The following is a 15399-nucleotide window of genomic DNA, read 5'->3' as shown; positions in this document are numbered from 1 at the left end:
TGCTGAAAAAAACCCTCTTCTCCACTTCTAGTCTGTAGGTTTCTGGCATGTTTGAATAACATTTGTCTATTGTGCTTTTTTGTCATTTTACAATGAAAGTACAAATGTCTTGCAAGAAAAATTCCTTCTGTTCACTACCAGTAACCTCTAAGAATTTGGCATGATCTGCAGCTTCTGTTTTTCAGTGCTGTTATCCCTATTCCTGACTTGGAAATGAAATGTTTGGAGATTTGTCCAGATGTAATTTACTTCCTATTTTGACTGATCCTGTTCTGGTCAAGCAGGTCTTCACTCTTCTCTCTTGCTACTGCCTGCTAATGTAATAGAAGTGGAGAAATATGTGACTTACCTGCAAGTTTCTTTTGACTTTCAAAGTTTGGGATATGGACTATGTGCACATGTATTAAATGTGTGTGCATGTGTATAAAATGTATGCAGAAGCAGAATGAGCTGTTAAAATTGTATTCAGCTCCACGTGGCATCTTTCAGTAATTTCCGGTTGCTCTTTCCACCAAACAGTGGGGCACAGCAGTTAGATGCACTGAACCTAACCTAATTGATTCTGTGATCCTAAAGGTTTATCTTTACAGCTAGTCATGCAGATGTAGTGTTAATGCACAGGTTTAGATTAACATTTGTCACTATGCTATGTTGCTATGCTTTTATTCTAGATCCTATTTAGACCTTTGCAGCTATCTGAAAGGCAGTTGCAGAAATGTGGGAGATCAGTCTGTTCTCCCAAGTACCCAGAAATAGGACAAGAGGAAATAGCCTCAAGGTGTGCCAGGGGAAGTTTAGTTTGGACATTAGGAAAAATTTCTTCACAGAAAGGGTAGTCAAGAATTGGAATAGGCTGTCCATGGAAGGGGTTGAATCGGCACACTTGGAAGTTTTTAAAAGATATATAGACGTAGTACTTTCGACATGATTTAATGAGGTAAATGGCAGTGTTAGGTTAATGGTTGGACTCAATGATCTTTTCCAACCTGAAGGATTCTATGAATAAATTGTCTTTTGGGGAGTGCCTAGAAGAGCTGGGACAAATTCCAGGTGACAGTCTAGAAACAGAGCTGAGCACAAAAAAATAAGCAAGCACTTTCCATCACAAAACATATTTCTATGCATTGCTGTGCTCAAAAATAAACAAATAAAAAGGTGCTGAGAAGCACCTTCTCTGTAAAACTTTGTATTTGTGGATGGGATTTGAGTCAGAGCCTTCTGAGGTCTGATTGAAATGGAAGAAGATTAGGTTCTTATTTGTCAAAGACGAATAGTAATCCTGACATATTTGATGACGTAGAAACACTGGAGGGATTTATATAGTCAATTTTAGGATCTAAATTAGGAATTGAATCCTGCTGTACATGTCAGTGAAACTTACAGGCAGCTCAGACTGTTTTTCTCTATTGGCTATAAATGGAGCATAGGGAGGGTGACTTTTTGTCTTACATACCTACAGTGAGGTGCCTAAAATAGATGGCATGAATAACCCCTAAAATGAATACTAGCATGCAAGAATGCAGTCATGAAATTTAATCCAATTACCTCTATGACAGTTATGTCCCATTCTACTTCCCAGGACTCATGTCAAGACATATGCTTTCTTTAGACCTACTTCAGTACACATGGCAAGAAACTAACAGAACATTTTTCCTCTCCCTTCTCTGCTATTAACGATGCAGTATAAAGCAAAAGGTGTCATGTTCCAAATAACAGTAACTTCCTTAGGTGGAGAAGGTCATGGATTGATATCCCTTTGGCTCAAAGACCTGCAAATGTAAATTACCACCTAAGTACTCAACCACTGAGCTTCAAGGGAACAAAGGTGCCTGAAGATACTTGCCTCACTTGCCTAACTAGGAAAGTTACTAAGATTAGATTTTCATCGTTCTATTTGCTGTTTCTTTCAAATGCCTCTAGCACATGAGCCCAGACCACGTTGAATTTTTGCCTTTTGGCCCTCAAAGTGCTACAGTTGCCCAGGCAAAACTTTATAATCTCCACACAGCCCTACTGGTATCAGCAGAGCTGTGATGGTACAGTAATTTAGCTGCACAATGCAGGTTTTAGCACAGCGTTAGAGAGAAATTATCTTGCAGGTGGAAGACGGGGTAAAAAGCTACTTGCAAAAAAACAGCTGAAAGGAAATGCCTTCATTTTGATCACATAGATGTCTAGTCAGGAAAAGCATTTGTGTGTAAAGATCTGAAAGAATGATAGCTCCTTTTGAAATAATAGAAATGGTAAATATGGATTGCCTATGTGGAAATCTGTGGGTGGATAAATGGAATCAAGGTTAGGCTCTGTGTGTGTGTCTACTGAAATGAGAAAACAATGCCTTTGATAAAGATAGGCCATCTAAGGTCCATTCATCATTTTTTAATCCTTTCAGAAATGACTTATTTGCTAGGAAAAGCAAAGAGAACAACTGATTCCATCTTAGTTTAAAAATGTATGATCTGGGGTGAGTTCTGGGAGATAAGATTATTACTAAGATGTTCTCCTAATATTATTATTTCCATTCTGGGGATAGGATTGTCACTAAGATGTTCCACTAATATTATTATTATTATTTCCATTCTGTGGATGTCCAGGGTCCCAAGCCTTAGGAATGGCTTTAAAAAACACTCCTGGATGATTTAGAAACAGAAGCCTGGTGCCTACTTGTGATTTTAAACATATGTATAGGCTGCAAAGGAGTAAGAGTTCCGTATTGTATTGAATATTTAAAGGCATGTTGTAGTTAGCTTTTCCTCTGCTTTAGAAGCAGGAGGATTTATGAACTAAAGTCTATTAAGTGCCTAAAGGTTATATAAGGAAATACTCAAATTCTTTTTGCAGGAATCCACACCTCTACAGAAAATACATTATAGCTCCACAAAATACATGTTAAAAAAAGGTATCTCTGCCTTCATAGTGTTAAAGTGATTGAGATGGACATGAAATGAGGGCATCTCATATTTGCTGTTATAACCTCGGGGCCCCAGGCAGTCCTTTGCATTGTGTACAAAACGACATCACCATATCCTACACTGAAATTGGTACTGGAGCTACTGGAGAGAGAGTGTCTGCTGTTTTGCAGTTGCAGAAGAGATGCAGCTTATATCACTAGGCACTTTGAGAATCTCACTCTTAGCCACTATGTATGATAAACACACAAACTGTCTCTTTTCAGAACAATGTAGTAGAGTATTCAGCTACTGTACTTTGAGGAAAGAGGATACATTTTTTTTTATGAGTTCTCCTTGCCTGCGTGGACCTCAGCTCAATACGTGGGGCTATGCTGCTGACTGTTTTTTGCTACCTGTAAAGGATTTGAAGCCCACTGTTCAGAGACAACAAACTGAGAAACATTGGTTTAAGAGTGTCTGCCTAGTGGATTGTGATTTTATTAATTTCAAATCATAAATCATGGACATCTTGTTCCTGCTTTTGTAAGATTAATGTAGGCTGTATAAATAAAAGTCATTACAGGGTTTTTAAGTGGATGACCATTCTTGCTTCCAGTAGCAAATTTGGAGAGCTCATTGTCTTTATATTACCACTGATGGGAGGGACATTGCATTCTACTGTTATGCTTACAGCACTTCAGTTTTTTACTTTCTTCTTTTTTTCTTTCGCTGCAAACACAAATACTGTGTCCAGCCCTGGACTATCCCATGAGCTCTTGAGAAGGTATGTAAAACTACATGAGCATTAAGCATAATATAGTGTAACCAGCTTGTATCTGAGCTGGTTAAAAACACTTTGAGTGTGGTTTGGAATTGGATGCAAAAGCAGAAGTAGTTGTCAGCAAGCCTATAGCTCATTTTTATGCACTCAGAATGTCCCATGTCTACAAGAGTTCCCAGCCTACTTTTTGGGGTTACTTATTCTAGGTTAAAGCTCTCTGACTACTGTATCAGGATCTGTTACATTGCTCTTTCTTTGTATTTCCTCACTTACTTCCTTGACTCCAATTATTTTGCACGCGTTTATCAAAGGCAAAGGCAATCCAAACTTGCCTTAGACCACAGGATTTCTCCAATGCCACCTTTATTCTTACAGCCCTAGTCTTCTGGTAACATAACTTTAGCCTTTCAAGGAGACTTCATTTTGCACCAAAATCAGTTTCTTTTACATTAAACCTTACAAGGAAGTCATGTAACTAGACAGATTGTTTGTGTACTAGTCTCAAATTCACTGTTTCCACACTACTAGACTGGACTGGAACAGAATATTTTCAGGATGCCAAGTTCTCTATATCAGACCTCTAGCTTAATGATTTCACCTCTAGAACATTAAATCTACTCTATTTTCCATGGGCATTTTAATTTGACTCCATGACCAAACAGTGTGAAATAGAGGTCCTGATATCCCTAAAGATACTGTATCTCCTTCTTAACATAAAGCTCCTTTCTGTTGCTTAGTTTTGATGCTAAAGTTCACTCCTGTTTTCTCTCCTAACTTCTGAGAATATTCCACTTTTTGCCCCATCTACTTCAGGATTGGTTTGGGAGAAAATACATTTTAAGAGGGATGCATGTATCGGATATTTTCTGCAGGAAAATAGAAACTGTGTGTTGACTAACCATTTTTGCAGAGAAGAATGATTATATATAGATATACAGAAACGTTCCTGGCTGTTTACATAAGAAATGTGAGGTTATAGTAAAACATGATTCATAATATCAAACTGAAATTGTACAATATCAGTATCCAAGATACTTATTACGATCTAGGGTACTATGATTCATCTTGAAATCTGAGTTAAAGTTCAAAAGAGAATTTGAGTTTCTGCTAGGTGTTATTAAATTGCCAGAAATGGCAATGGATATCAAATCTAGTTTGCCTTGTGCTGCCACGGGGTATTGCAAGCAGTGACCACATTTATCTTATCCTGCATTTTATCTCAGTTTGGGGGCACAGTAATACATACCTAACTTAAAGTAAGTCCCATGTTGCTTTCCTGTTACTGAATTAGTCTTCTTGGCAGTATCAAGATAGGAAATGATTGCTTCTTCTCCAGGTAACTAATGCAGTCATGCAACACATTTTCTTTTTCGCACAGTTTCATGGGATGCACTGAATATGTAATGTTAATATTGCTGTGTTTACTCCCAGAGACCAATTTTTCTTTTGTTATATTGAATCATATTTATTCTGTGAATGCAAAATCAACAGTTGCACTAAGTGCTATAGTTTCTCTAGCCTACAGAGGAAAAGTGGGTGTAATCTATTTCTTTCCCTGTTTTTCATGCAGTGTGTATACTTGGGTGATTTGCAAAGTTATTGGACTTCCATTAAGGTGTTAGGGAATCAAGCTGCTCGGAAAGAATGGGGGATTTGGATGCCATTGGGTACTCCAGAATTCAGTGTCTGTGCCTGAGGGAATATTAACAAATTACATGCTTCCTTCCCAATTTTGACAAACCTTTTTATCAGTGACAGGAACATGTAATGTAGAACACAGATGATCCATAAGCAGAGACATTTTCCTTATGTTAATTACACTTTCAAGAGGTTTTAGGACATAATGAACATAAGAAATACAGATATCCTTTTAATTTTATCGATGAACTCTGCAGTACATATGTAACTTCCTCCAAATCCTCTTTTCTGTAGGTAGGATGCTGACACCTCTCATCTTTCCTCAGCCTTTGAATTTTCCCCACAAATTAGGAGAATATAAGTGTGGAAAGGGGAGAAAGACACAGATTTCCAGAATTTATTTCAGTTTGATTTTCAGCATTAGCTTTCTGTGTCTTGGATGGGCAGTCATATAAATCAGGCTGTCAGGTGCCAGACAAGACCCACTTGGCAAGGTGTCAGTTTTCCAGTATAACAGGGAACTCTATGGACTTTTGGCTGCCAACAGACCATCTCCATTAAGGGGCTTGCTGATTTAGATGTTAATTGGCTCTGTGCAATTAACTTCCAATGCTCATAATCACTCTGACGTCTAAGGTACTTGTAAAACTGATGAATTCATATGTATGATTTCTCTGAAGTACAAAAATATTACAAGTACCATTTTCCAGATGAAAAGCTGATACAGAGACAATTTATCTGTTAATATTGTTCTACATGTTAATTTTTGTAATGGTGTTATTATATTAAGCTTTTATACAGATCATGGAGTAACAAGTAGTTTTCATTCCTTCAAGTCATATAGGCAATAAAGAAAATTATTAAAGGACAGTCACAGTCCATTGAAGCAGTCAACCCCATAGTGGTTTTGGTCTAGGGAAGAAAGGAAGGACAACTTCTAATGCATTTGTTCATGTTTAGCTGCTGTAGTAGTAGAGTTAGATGCCCTTATTTGGTGCATTTGACTAGCAGACTAGTTGACACTTTGCCTTCAGTCGTCTTAACCAAAGTCATCATAGTGATTGAACCCAGCTGGTTTTAGTCGCACGGTCATGCTCTCTCTGGGCAGAAGCAGCACAGAAGATAAACACTCCTTGCTTTAGCAGGGTCCATTTACACCTATGTGCTAGCATATCCCTCTCATAGCAAGCCTTCAGTATATTGGCTTAATACTAAACACTGAACAAAATGTGTGCAGCTGATAAGGACCAAGGCCTCCTATGGTTCAGATTTCTGGGACCAACTGAAGAAGGTAGCGATGATATATCACTCTTTATATAATTTCTAAAACTACCTTCTTGTCTTTTTAATATCATTCTCAAGTCATGCCTTAGTATTTATATCACACTACAGACTGTAGCTACATATTTTTACAGAACATCTTTTGTTTTTCTGTTTATATGTAAGCTACCATAGAAGTTAGGTGATGTTCTTTCTATTTTCCCTCTTCGTTACTGCCACAGCAATTCCTATGTGAGCATGTATTTCCAAACAAGACTGCCAGCCTATGGCTTAAAATTGGGCAGGTAGTGAAGTGCCTTCATGTATTTCTGCCCCAACAATGGACAAAATGTAACACCTTTTTGAAGGTACTGATTTCTGCTAAATGTTGGAATAGAAAGGGAAACAGGCTGAGCTAAAGGTCATGATATTTACAACTCCAAATTTCCAGATGTTAATGTTGAAGGAAAAATGCTCAATAAACTACTAATCTGTGGTCATTAAAAGGAACTTAAATACCTTAATCTGTCAGTAGTAGTTGAAGTTAGATGGAGAATAATGAGAAGTAAAATTCTTTCAGCAGACTTTTTAAATATACTGTTTGATTCATTTTAGAATGGGTCAAATAATAACAGTTCCTACTGAAGAGACTCTTTAGCCCGTAAATGACATTCCTTATCCATTGCTACTCAAATAATAATGTTTTATGTATGCTCATGTCCACTGTTTTTACATTTTGAGAACAAACTTAAGAAGGCCTTCCTTTGGTGGAGCTGAAAAAACTGATCTAAATGGATAGAAATGTGTGGACAAACCATCTTTTCTGAAAAACATCATATTACACTTTAGTATTTCCAGTGTTACATGGCACTTGTGAACTCACTCTTTGATCTTGAACCACTCAGTGATTTCAGTCAAAGGAAAATATCTTAAAGACACTAAGTTATGTGAAATGGCATAGGTAGGGGAAGATGTGAGAGATTGCTTGCCAGGATAAATAGCTATGCCAAGAGCATAATTTGTGCTAAGCTCAGAAGAAACCTATTTGGGGAAAGATGTTTAGAAATACCCTCCTCACAGGGTAATCTTCAGAGTTTGCACTTTCTGAGAAACTAAATTGCCTTGGAGAGAGAAATTTGTAGGAAACCTGTCTTTCATTTCAGTCTTCAGAGATGAACTTGTTTCTAAGGAAAACAGTCTTACAGAAGAGGAATGTGCCCAAAGGCAAACTGAACACAAGGCAAATGTGGCAATATTTCTCTTTGTTAAATTAGCTGATGCTGAGTGATTAGTACTATTGTTCAGCTCAGCTGTTAACTCTTAGCTGATTTCCTAGTGCTTAATTCCCAGATAATTTCAAAGAGATTTATGCATGAATGAAGAGTTAGACAGAGATTTAAATGTGGTACTGACACAGGCATTGTATAGGCATATATTTAAGATGAAATATTGTGAATCCAGGCTTCAGCAACCTCTTTAAGCACTCTCAAGTTGAAGGGATTACTCACATTCCTATAGATCCTGCAGTCTTGAGCACCACCTTGAATTATGATGTAGTAAGGAATCAGTACAAGTTGCTCTGAATTAGCCAAGTAGGTTGAAACTCTGAATTCTGGTGCTGTTGGAAAAAAGCCTCAATCAGTTAGCTACTTCTCATCAGCATCTGGCTTGGCAACTGGTCAAGAAGAACAACAGTGCTCATTTCCTATTCATGTATTATGCACAATTTGCTTTGAATACGTTGTTTATTCTAACACAAAGGCTGTATTTTAATTTCATTTTGGTAATACATTAATGGGAAGATGTGAGAATTGAGGGCACTACTCAACTATTGAGCCACAGATCAATAGACAAAAAGTTTTTAAATGGCTTTGAAATGCCTGCATTGATAAAACTATATACATTATTCTTCTCTCTGCTACTGGGGCAGAAATAATAAATATTTTAAGAATATCAAAATAGATGGAAGTAGTAGTATTGACTAAGCAGAAACTCTTTGCCAGGAGATTAGGCTTTAGTTGGTAGGATTTAAATATGCTTGGCATGTCAAAACAATGTGACAAGTCAGTGTTTTCACAATGTTCTCCATCTACCTCATAACTTGTTGTGAAAGGATGATGGCTGTTGCCAGCTTGCTTTGCTCTTAATAATATTTTTGAAGATAAGAAAGCGAAATGGCTCCATTTCAGGAATTAAGTCATTTCTTTGTGCCAAAATACTGACAGGAACTCTTGATGCGGGAAGATAAATTAGAGTTCTGACTCCTGCATCACAAAAAAGAAGTCAACATGGCTTGAAAGGATCCTTGCTGTTTGAGCTGGTGTTGCTTCTTTTAACATTGCAGATGTGAATGTCAAGCGAGTTTTCTATGCAAATTTTTGTAATATGAAATAGAACAGACTGTTGAACTCAGGGAATTTTAAAAGTCAGGAATAATCTTATGGAAGGAGAGGCCAGAAGAATCATCAAATGGAGCACATGGACCTCAGTCAAATTATAACATCAGCTGTGTAACACTATATGCTGCCCAGGTCTAGTGGTATATTTGCCTTGTTGTCTTAGCCACCGATTATTTCAGCTTCCTCAGAACTGCGCTAGCAATGCCTTCCCCTCCCTTCATGTTATTTGAACCCCGGGTAAACAGCTTTCTATGCTCCTCTATTCTAATACAAAAAGTTGTATTTCCTATAGGTTCAAAATGACAAAATTCTCACTCAGACCCTTATCCAGCACAGCAACAGCAGTAGCCTTCTCCTAGTTCACCTCATGTGGACCAGCCTTCCCTGAGCTATCCTGATCCGGATACTTTGGTCTGCTTCTAGCTTTAATCCTTTGACCTAGACACTCCTGTCCTTATGCTGGTTCTTTCTGTACTGCAGTAAATACATTTGTTTTCTTACTACCCGAAGACCCTTTGCTGTTTAGTTGAGCTCTTCCTATTAGGAACCATTTTCTATTACCCACGTGTATTCTATTACCCATACTTTTTTTCCAGCAGCAAGACCAGTCCTTGTGGCCTCTGTGTCATTTTTCATCCTTTTCTCTTCCAAAGCCTTTCTTGTGACAGTTGTCCCTGGAACCCTGTTACCTGATGATAGGAGGTAGAAAATGCAAAATATCTGGGGCTTCAGTTGCTCTTCTGCTCTTTGCCTGTACTGCTGCTTGGTTGCATGAGTGTATTAAATCTGAGATTGGGATCTCTTTGAGCAGAGACTGTTTATTTTGAAACTCCTGTGAACACTGTAATGCTTGATCTATGACTGATGCTTCCAAACTGTGCTGTGAGGCTGTATTAACATGCCTTACCTGATGGAAAATACTGCTGGCACATGAAGGAAGTGGCATAAAGGTCATGACCGAGACAAGCAGCAAAACCATTTATTACAGATGACTCACAGGCAAGTAGGAAAACCAGGCATCAGCACTTCAGAAGAGGAGCCACTGCAAACCTTCACCTCTTCACCTTGCAATAATTCTTACATCACCTGTTAGTTACAGGCCAGTCCCTTTGCATCACTTTGCACATCTTGGCCTATCTGTTTCAGCTGAGAGTAGTTCTTCAAATGGGATAAGCTTCTGGACAGACATGGTTGAGACCATGAGCAGGAGTTTATTTACAAAGAATGCGAAAAAATCGGGGAGTGTTTTCCTTTGCTTTTCCAGTTTAAACAGAGATATAATAGACATCAAAGAAGGATGCAATATAGCTGGGAAATCATATATTAAATAGCTCTATAGTGGAAAAAGTGCTGTAATTCCTGCCATAGTTTAGAAAACCAAGCAACAGTAAGCATATAAATATATCCTATATACACAAACAATACAACACAGCTGTCTTGTAAGCAGGGATTAGTAGCAGGACACTGTTATAGAAACAGCACATATTTTCCCTTGGGAAACTTAAACCCCCACAAATTTAGTCCATTCAAGACCACAGAGAAACAACGTGCTGCTTGTGCTCATTTCCTTTCCTTGTTGCTGAGATTGGCATTTTACAAACCAGACTTCTGTGCATTTTACATTTTGTTTAAGAGCTACAAATTCCTTGGATCAGCATCCTTTTTTTTCCATTAAAATAAAATCTAAGTGCATTCTTCTCCACATTCATATTTTTATATTTCCCTTACTTGGTTAAATCAGGCAACATGGAGTTGTTTTCACTCTTCACTGCAAGAGTGTAATTGATGGAGCAATTTTAGTAGAAAAACACAAGAGATTCATCTTTAACTAGTTTAATTTAGTTCCATGACAACAGCTGGAGACATTGCTTCTGGGAAATGCGGATTCAAACTCAGACTGGAAGATAAGATTCAGTGACATCAATGAGTTGCAGCTGCTGCATTCTGACACAGATACTACTACATCTAGCAACATCTTTTTAGATGAGAGTCAGACTGAGCCGTAAGATAAGCAGCCATCCATTTGTCTTATGGCAAGCTGCAACTGGACATTAGGTGGCAACTGAATTCTTCACCACTCAACTTGTGTTTTCTTATTTGTCATTTTACTAGTGATTCCTGTGCAGGCCAGATGCCCTTTCCCCTCCTGTACACTACCTGTGATTGCCAGCTGCGTAATGAAGTAGGTCATCCGAGATTTCCTCTTCCTCCTCCAGATAGAGAAGAGCACGATAGCATTTCCAGCAATTGTCACAATAAAGAGAATCCAAAGAGTCACCAGCTGCTCTGTCTGCATTGGAGAGAAGGAAAAAAATATATAGATGGGTGGGTAGTGACTTTGGTTAAGACCGTCTGTTACCCTTGAACAAAGGAGAAGAGAACGGAAAATATAAGTGAAATGTGAGTTTTGCCAATTGATTTCAACTCTTTAGTCTATAACATACTCTTGGTTTCTTTCAGAAAATACTTTGCACACATCACTGCTAGTGATGTTCATTCCAGTTTGATTTGCAGTGGCTGTATATTACTTCTATCTTCACAAAACCACTAACAGTGCCTGTATTCAGCACTTAACACTAAAATGAGAAGCAGCCCTCAGCTTTCTTGTGCTGCTCCAGCAAGCTGTGAAATAACCAGCTGCCTCACTTCTTAAGGAATGTTGATAGATGGGCTTTTTTGGAGAAATGGGAGAAATAAATACTTCTCTTTTTCCCAACTCCAGTGAGACTGGGTCATCCACAAACCCTATGAAATTCAGACATCCACTCCATGATCTAGATGTGCACCAACACTGAAAAGGAAGCATGACCCAGCAGGGGAAAGTAAAATAGTGTAGAGAGCCATACGTGATGGCAAAACGTCCCCTAGTGGTGTGTGTACAAAGAAAAGAAAGTAAGAAAATAAAGCTATTTGTGCTCTCAAGGCGTCACGATCCTCCGGCTGCAAGAACAATGGAGTTTGTGTCTGCGTTTGCTTGTTTGGTGAGTTCACAACCAATCTTCACATCCTAGCAACTGGGGTGAGTTCCAGGTTATGTCAGCGCAGTTGTTTGGGATCTTCCAGTTCCTGGCACCAAATCCATAATGTGGGAACTAGAGGAAAATAGAGGAGATAGGTAAGGGCTGCAGCTGAAGAGGGGTGCCAGCTGCTGGCCCTACAGAAGTGACCCCAAGGCACTGTCCTGAGCAGGCTGGGGGAAGGAGGCTGTCAGGGAGACCTGTGCCTACCTGGCTGGGCTGTTGATAGAGCAGAAGCAGTGGGGAGCACTCATCAAAAGTATACGGACACCACAAACCAGAGCAGAAACCAGGGCTCCTGCTGCTTGCAAAGAGAAGATGGCTCAGCTGTGAGCATGGGGAGGGAAGATGAAATGAAAGGAATGGAGCAGGCACAAGGAACTTCTTGCTCCACAATGAGTTTTAATGCCTCCTCAGTTCTTGGCCTGCTCCTGGCCAGCAGCCAAGGTCCATGCTCTGTTGGGGAGCCACTTGTGGGAACCAGCCTCGGCTTTGCTCCAAGAAGGGAACCATGCTACCCTGTGGGTTATGTGATCATGCAGGGAAGGCAAGGCCTGGTGATGAGCAATTTGAGGTTGTACTCTGTGCCTGAACCCTGAGGGTAGCTTAAGCATACAACGAAGGTTGTATTTCCATGGTTTCACCTTTCCCAGCAGGATGACTTGCACCAGTGTAATCTGTCATTTGGGTCATTTTACCTAACTATAAAGTTCCAAAGAGCAACAACTATTCTAGATTGTCATAGTTTTGTCTAGATAATAGTAGTGTCTCAAACATGAGGCACTACTCATCTCAGGTACCTTGGGATGGCCTGTCTCCACTTACTGTGGAGTGACCTAGATAAGACAACTTGTATGGGCTAGATGCTTAGCTTTTGGAAAAGAAGAAAAAATCCACCTTTTTGGATATCTACAAATCTCTTGAATTATTTGAAAAACAATTCCCTTCAAAATGTATGGCAGAGACATGGTAGAACTATTTTTATGGGGATGCTTTGCTTGGTACAGGAATTGGAAGAAATTGTCTTCTCAGAAGATATTAAAATCATAAAAGGTAAGATTCCACACCATGTTTGCCCCTGAAATCAGTGACTTCTCCTCAGGGTTTGGTTTGTCTTTTCCATTTCAGAAAAACTATTTACCACATGAAGAAGACTGAGGGACAAGACTTGTTCACATTTTCTCTGGTATAAAATCAGGACAGAATTTTCTTGAAAGAAATTATGTATTCCTATATTATACAGATATGGATAGGAACAGATCAAGGATCTGACACTCAAACCTTCTTATGATTCCCACAGAACAAATACCTACAGAGCAACAGAGACTGTGTTAGAAGGGTGTTTCTCCACCATAGGGGCACAGAACATAGTCAATTTAAATCCCCTCCTGCCAAGTTGAAAAGCAATCCATAACAGTTAAGCAGTTTTAGGCTACAGAAAGAGGCAATTAAACCAGATTGCAAAGATAACTTAAAAGATGCAAATGATGAATATAGGAAAAGTAAGTCTTAAAGGCCATAGACAAAGAAATAAAGACAAAGTTTCTATTAATCTATTTGTGGGAGCTGCCATTCAGACAAGAGGGGAAAAGATCTCATTCTTGGGGACTAAGGAACTATAACAATAGGCAACTTAAATCACCACAGCTTCTCTCAGTCTGTGTTAACTTGCAGAATGAAAACTTCCATGGTTATTAATGGGATACCCACTGAGATAAAGGCCTTCATGGAGGCTAGGATTAGAATTCAAATTTACCTTGATGAATTGGAAACATGCACTGGGATAAAAAAGCAAGATGCTGTTCAACGAAGGAGAAGGGCAGGACTCTACAGTGCAGTGAGTGTAATCACATTGGGTTGGGCCAGACTTCAAAACATCATCCCTCACACACAACACATAAAGTGCCCCAAAGTGGCACACGACTTAATAACATCACCCTACCATGAAAGCAACAGTCACCACCATGGAATCAACACTAGTCTTGTATTACTCTGCTCTAATCCTTCCACTGTACCCAGCAGAGGTACTATGTCCACTCCAGGGCACCATGCCTCAGGAGAGACACAGACCAATGGATTGACAGCAGTCTAGGGGATATAGCCAGGCAAAAGGACTGAATGAATTAAGTTATTAAATCCAGCAAAAAGGAGACTGCAGGAAAAGATGAGCATAGCCTTGAAGACGCAAAAAGACTGATGTAAACAAGGAAAGGACTAATCTTTTCTTCAGATCCATTGCAGACTGGACAAAAATCAATGAACGAAAACTATGGCATGGAAGTTGAGATGAAAATTCTTTAAAAATTGGATTTAAAATATTTCATATATAGAGAGATTGATTAAGTGAAACCTCCATCTGTGAAGATCTTAAGAATAGTTATTAGATTAGAGACACAGCTGATGGATCCTTGAATTTCACTCCAGATGCATTTTCTATAATTTTGTTTTATTCATCACCTTCAGGTTGCTTAGACATAGAAGTGATTCTTTTCATGTCTTGTTCATTCATCAAACAAAAATCCTCTTTTAGTAACAATTCTCAGCAAGGTGATTTACAAAAAACATTGCTTAATAACATGTTTTGCAGACATCAGAGGCACTCTGATAAAGAGAAAGATAATAATGTTTTCTGAACCTTTGTGTGGAAGCTTTTGACAAGGGCTTTTTTTTGCAATGTGCATTGCTAACTACACTACATGAGAAAGCTAGAGATGCTGGTGACTTAGCTAAGGTCATAGAACAAATCAAAATCAAGAGGATTTCCTTAGCTTGACTCGAACCATTGCACATATTACTGTTCCAAGACACTGTGTTTGGAGCATGAAAGTGCTTGACATCTGGAGCACATATTTGTGTTTTGCTAATTTACTTTAAGATTAAAACCAACTCTAGTCAGTGAAGGAAGCCTCTTCATTGGTGAAATGTAAACCAGAAAACATATATGAAGGTCATGTGCATTTACCTTTGGTTATAGAAGAGGTTTGTAATTTTGTTTCTCTAAAAACATTTCTGAATACTTAGGCTGTGATAAGTTTAGCAAGAGGTGTATTATGCTTTATATTCAAGATGAAGATCACCCCTGCTAGCAGTTTTAATCAAGACCATAGTTAAATACTTCTGGAGATGCTGGGTGACATTTTGGTGCCACAATGTCATCCCTCTGTCCTGTTCTCTCCAGCCAACTTCCTTGCTTTGTCATCTCTCAGGATTTGTATCCTTTCTGCTGGAGGACACAAGCTGTCGCTGTGGAATGGAGATATACCTGATAGTCCAACCCAATGGAGGTGCTGTCACTCATGCCTTGAGGTGTAGAAGCCTTTGCCTGATATCAGAGAAGTTGCCTAATACAAGAAGACATTCAACTATCAATGGACAAAGCATGTTTGTACTGGAACAGGGTCCCAACGTAAAAC

At 38.9% G+C, this 15399-nt stretch overlaps 1 protein-coding gene across 1 annotated transcript in view; it reads right to left on the bottom strand.

The window, feature by feature from the left end:
* Positions 1-15399, bottom strand: part of NPSR1 (neuropeptide S receptor 1) — a 57444-nt gene that overhangs the window by 33448 nt on the left and 8597 nt on the right. The window contains exon 2 of the mRNA XM_009081409.1: positions 11127-11259. Coding sequence (XP_009079657.1) covers positions 11127-11259 — 133 coding nt within the window. The remainder of the gene's footprint in view (positions 1-11126; positions 11260-15399) is intronic.

Source organism: Acanthisitta chloris, unplaced genomic scaffold, assembly GCF_000695815.1.
Source record: "Acanthisitta chloris isolate BGI_N310 unplaced genomic scaffold, ASM69581v1 scaffold15450, whole genome shotgun sequence".
Classification (NCBI taxonomy): Eukaryota; Metazoa; Chordata; class Aves; order Passeriformes; family Acanthisittidae; genus Acanthisitta; species Acanthisitta chloris.
The sequence above is the reverse complement of the archived record's forward strand: the minus strand, read 5'-3'. Positions and strand labels throughout refer to the sequence as shown.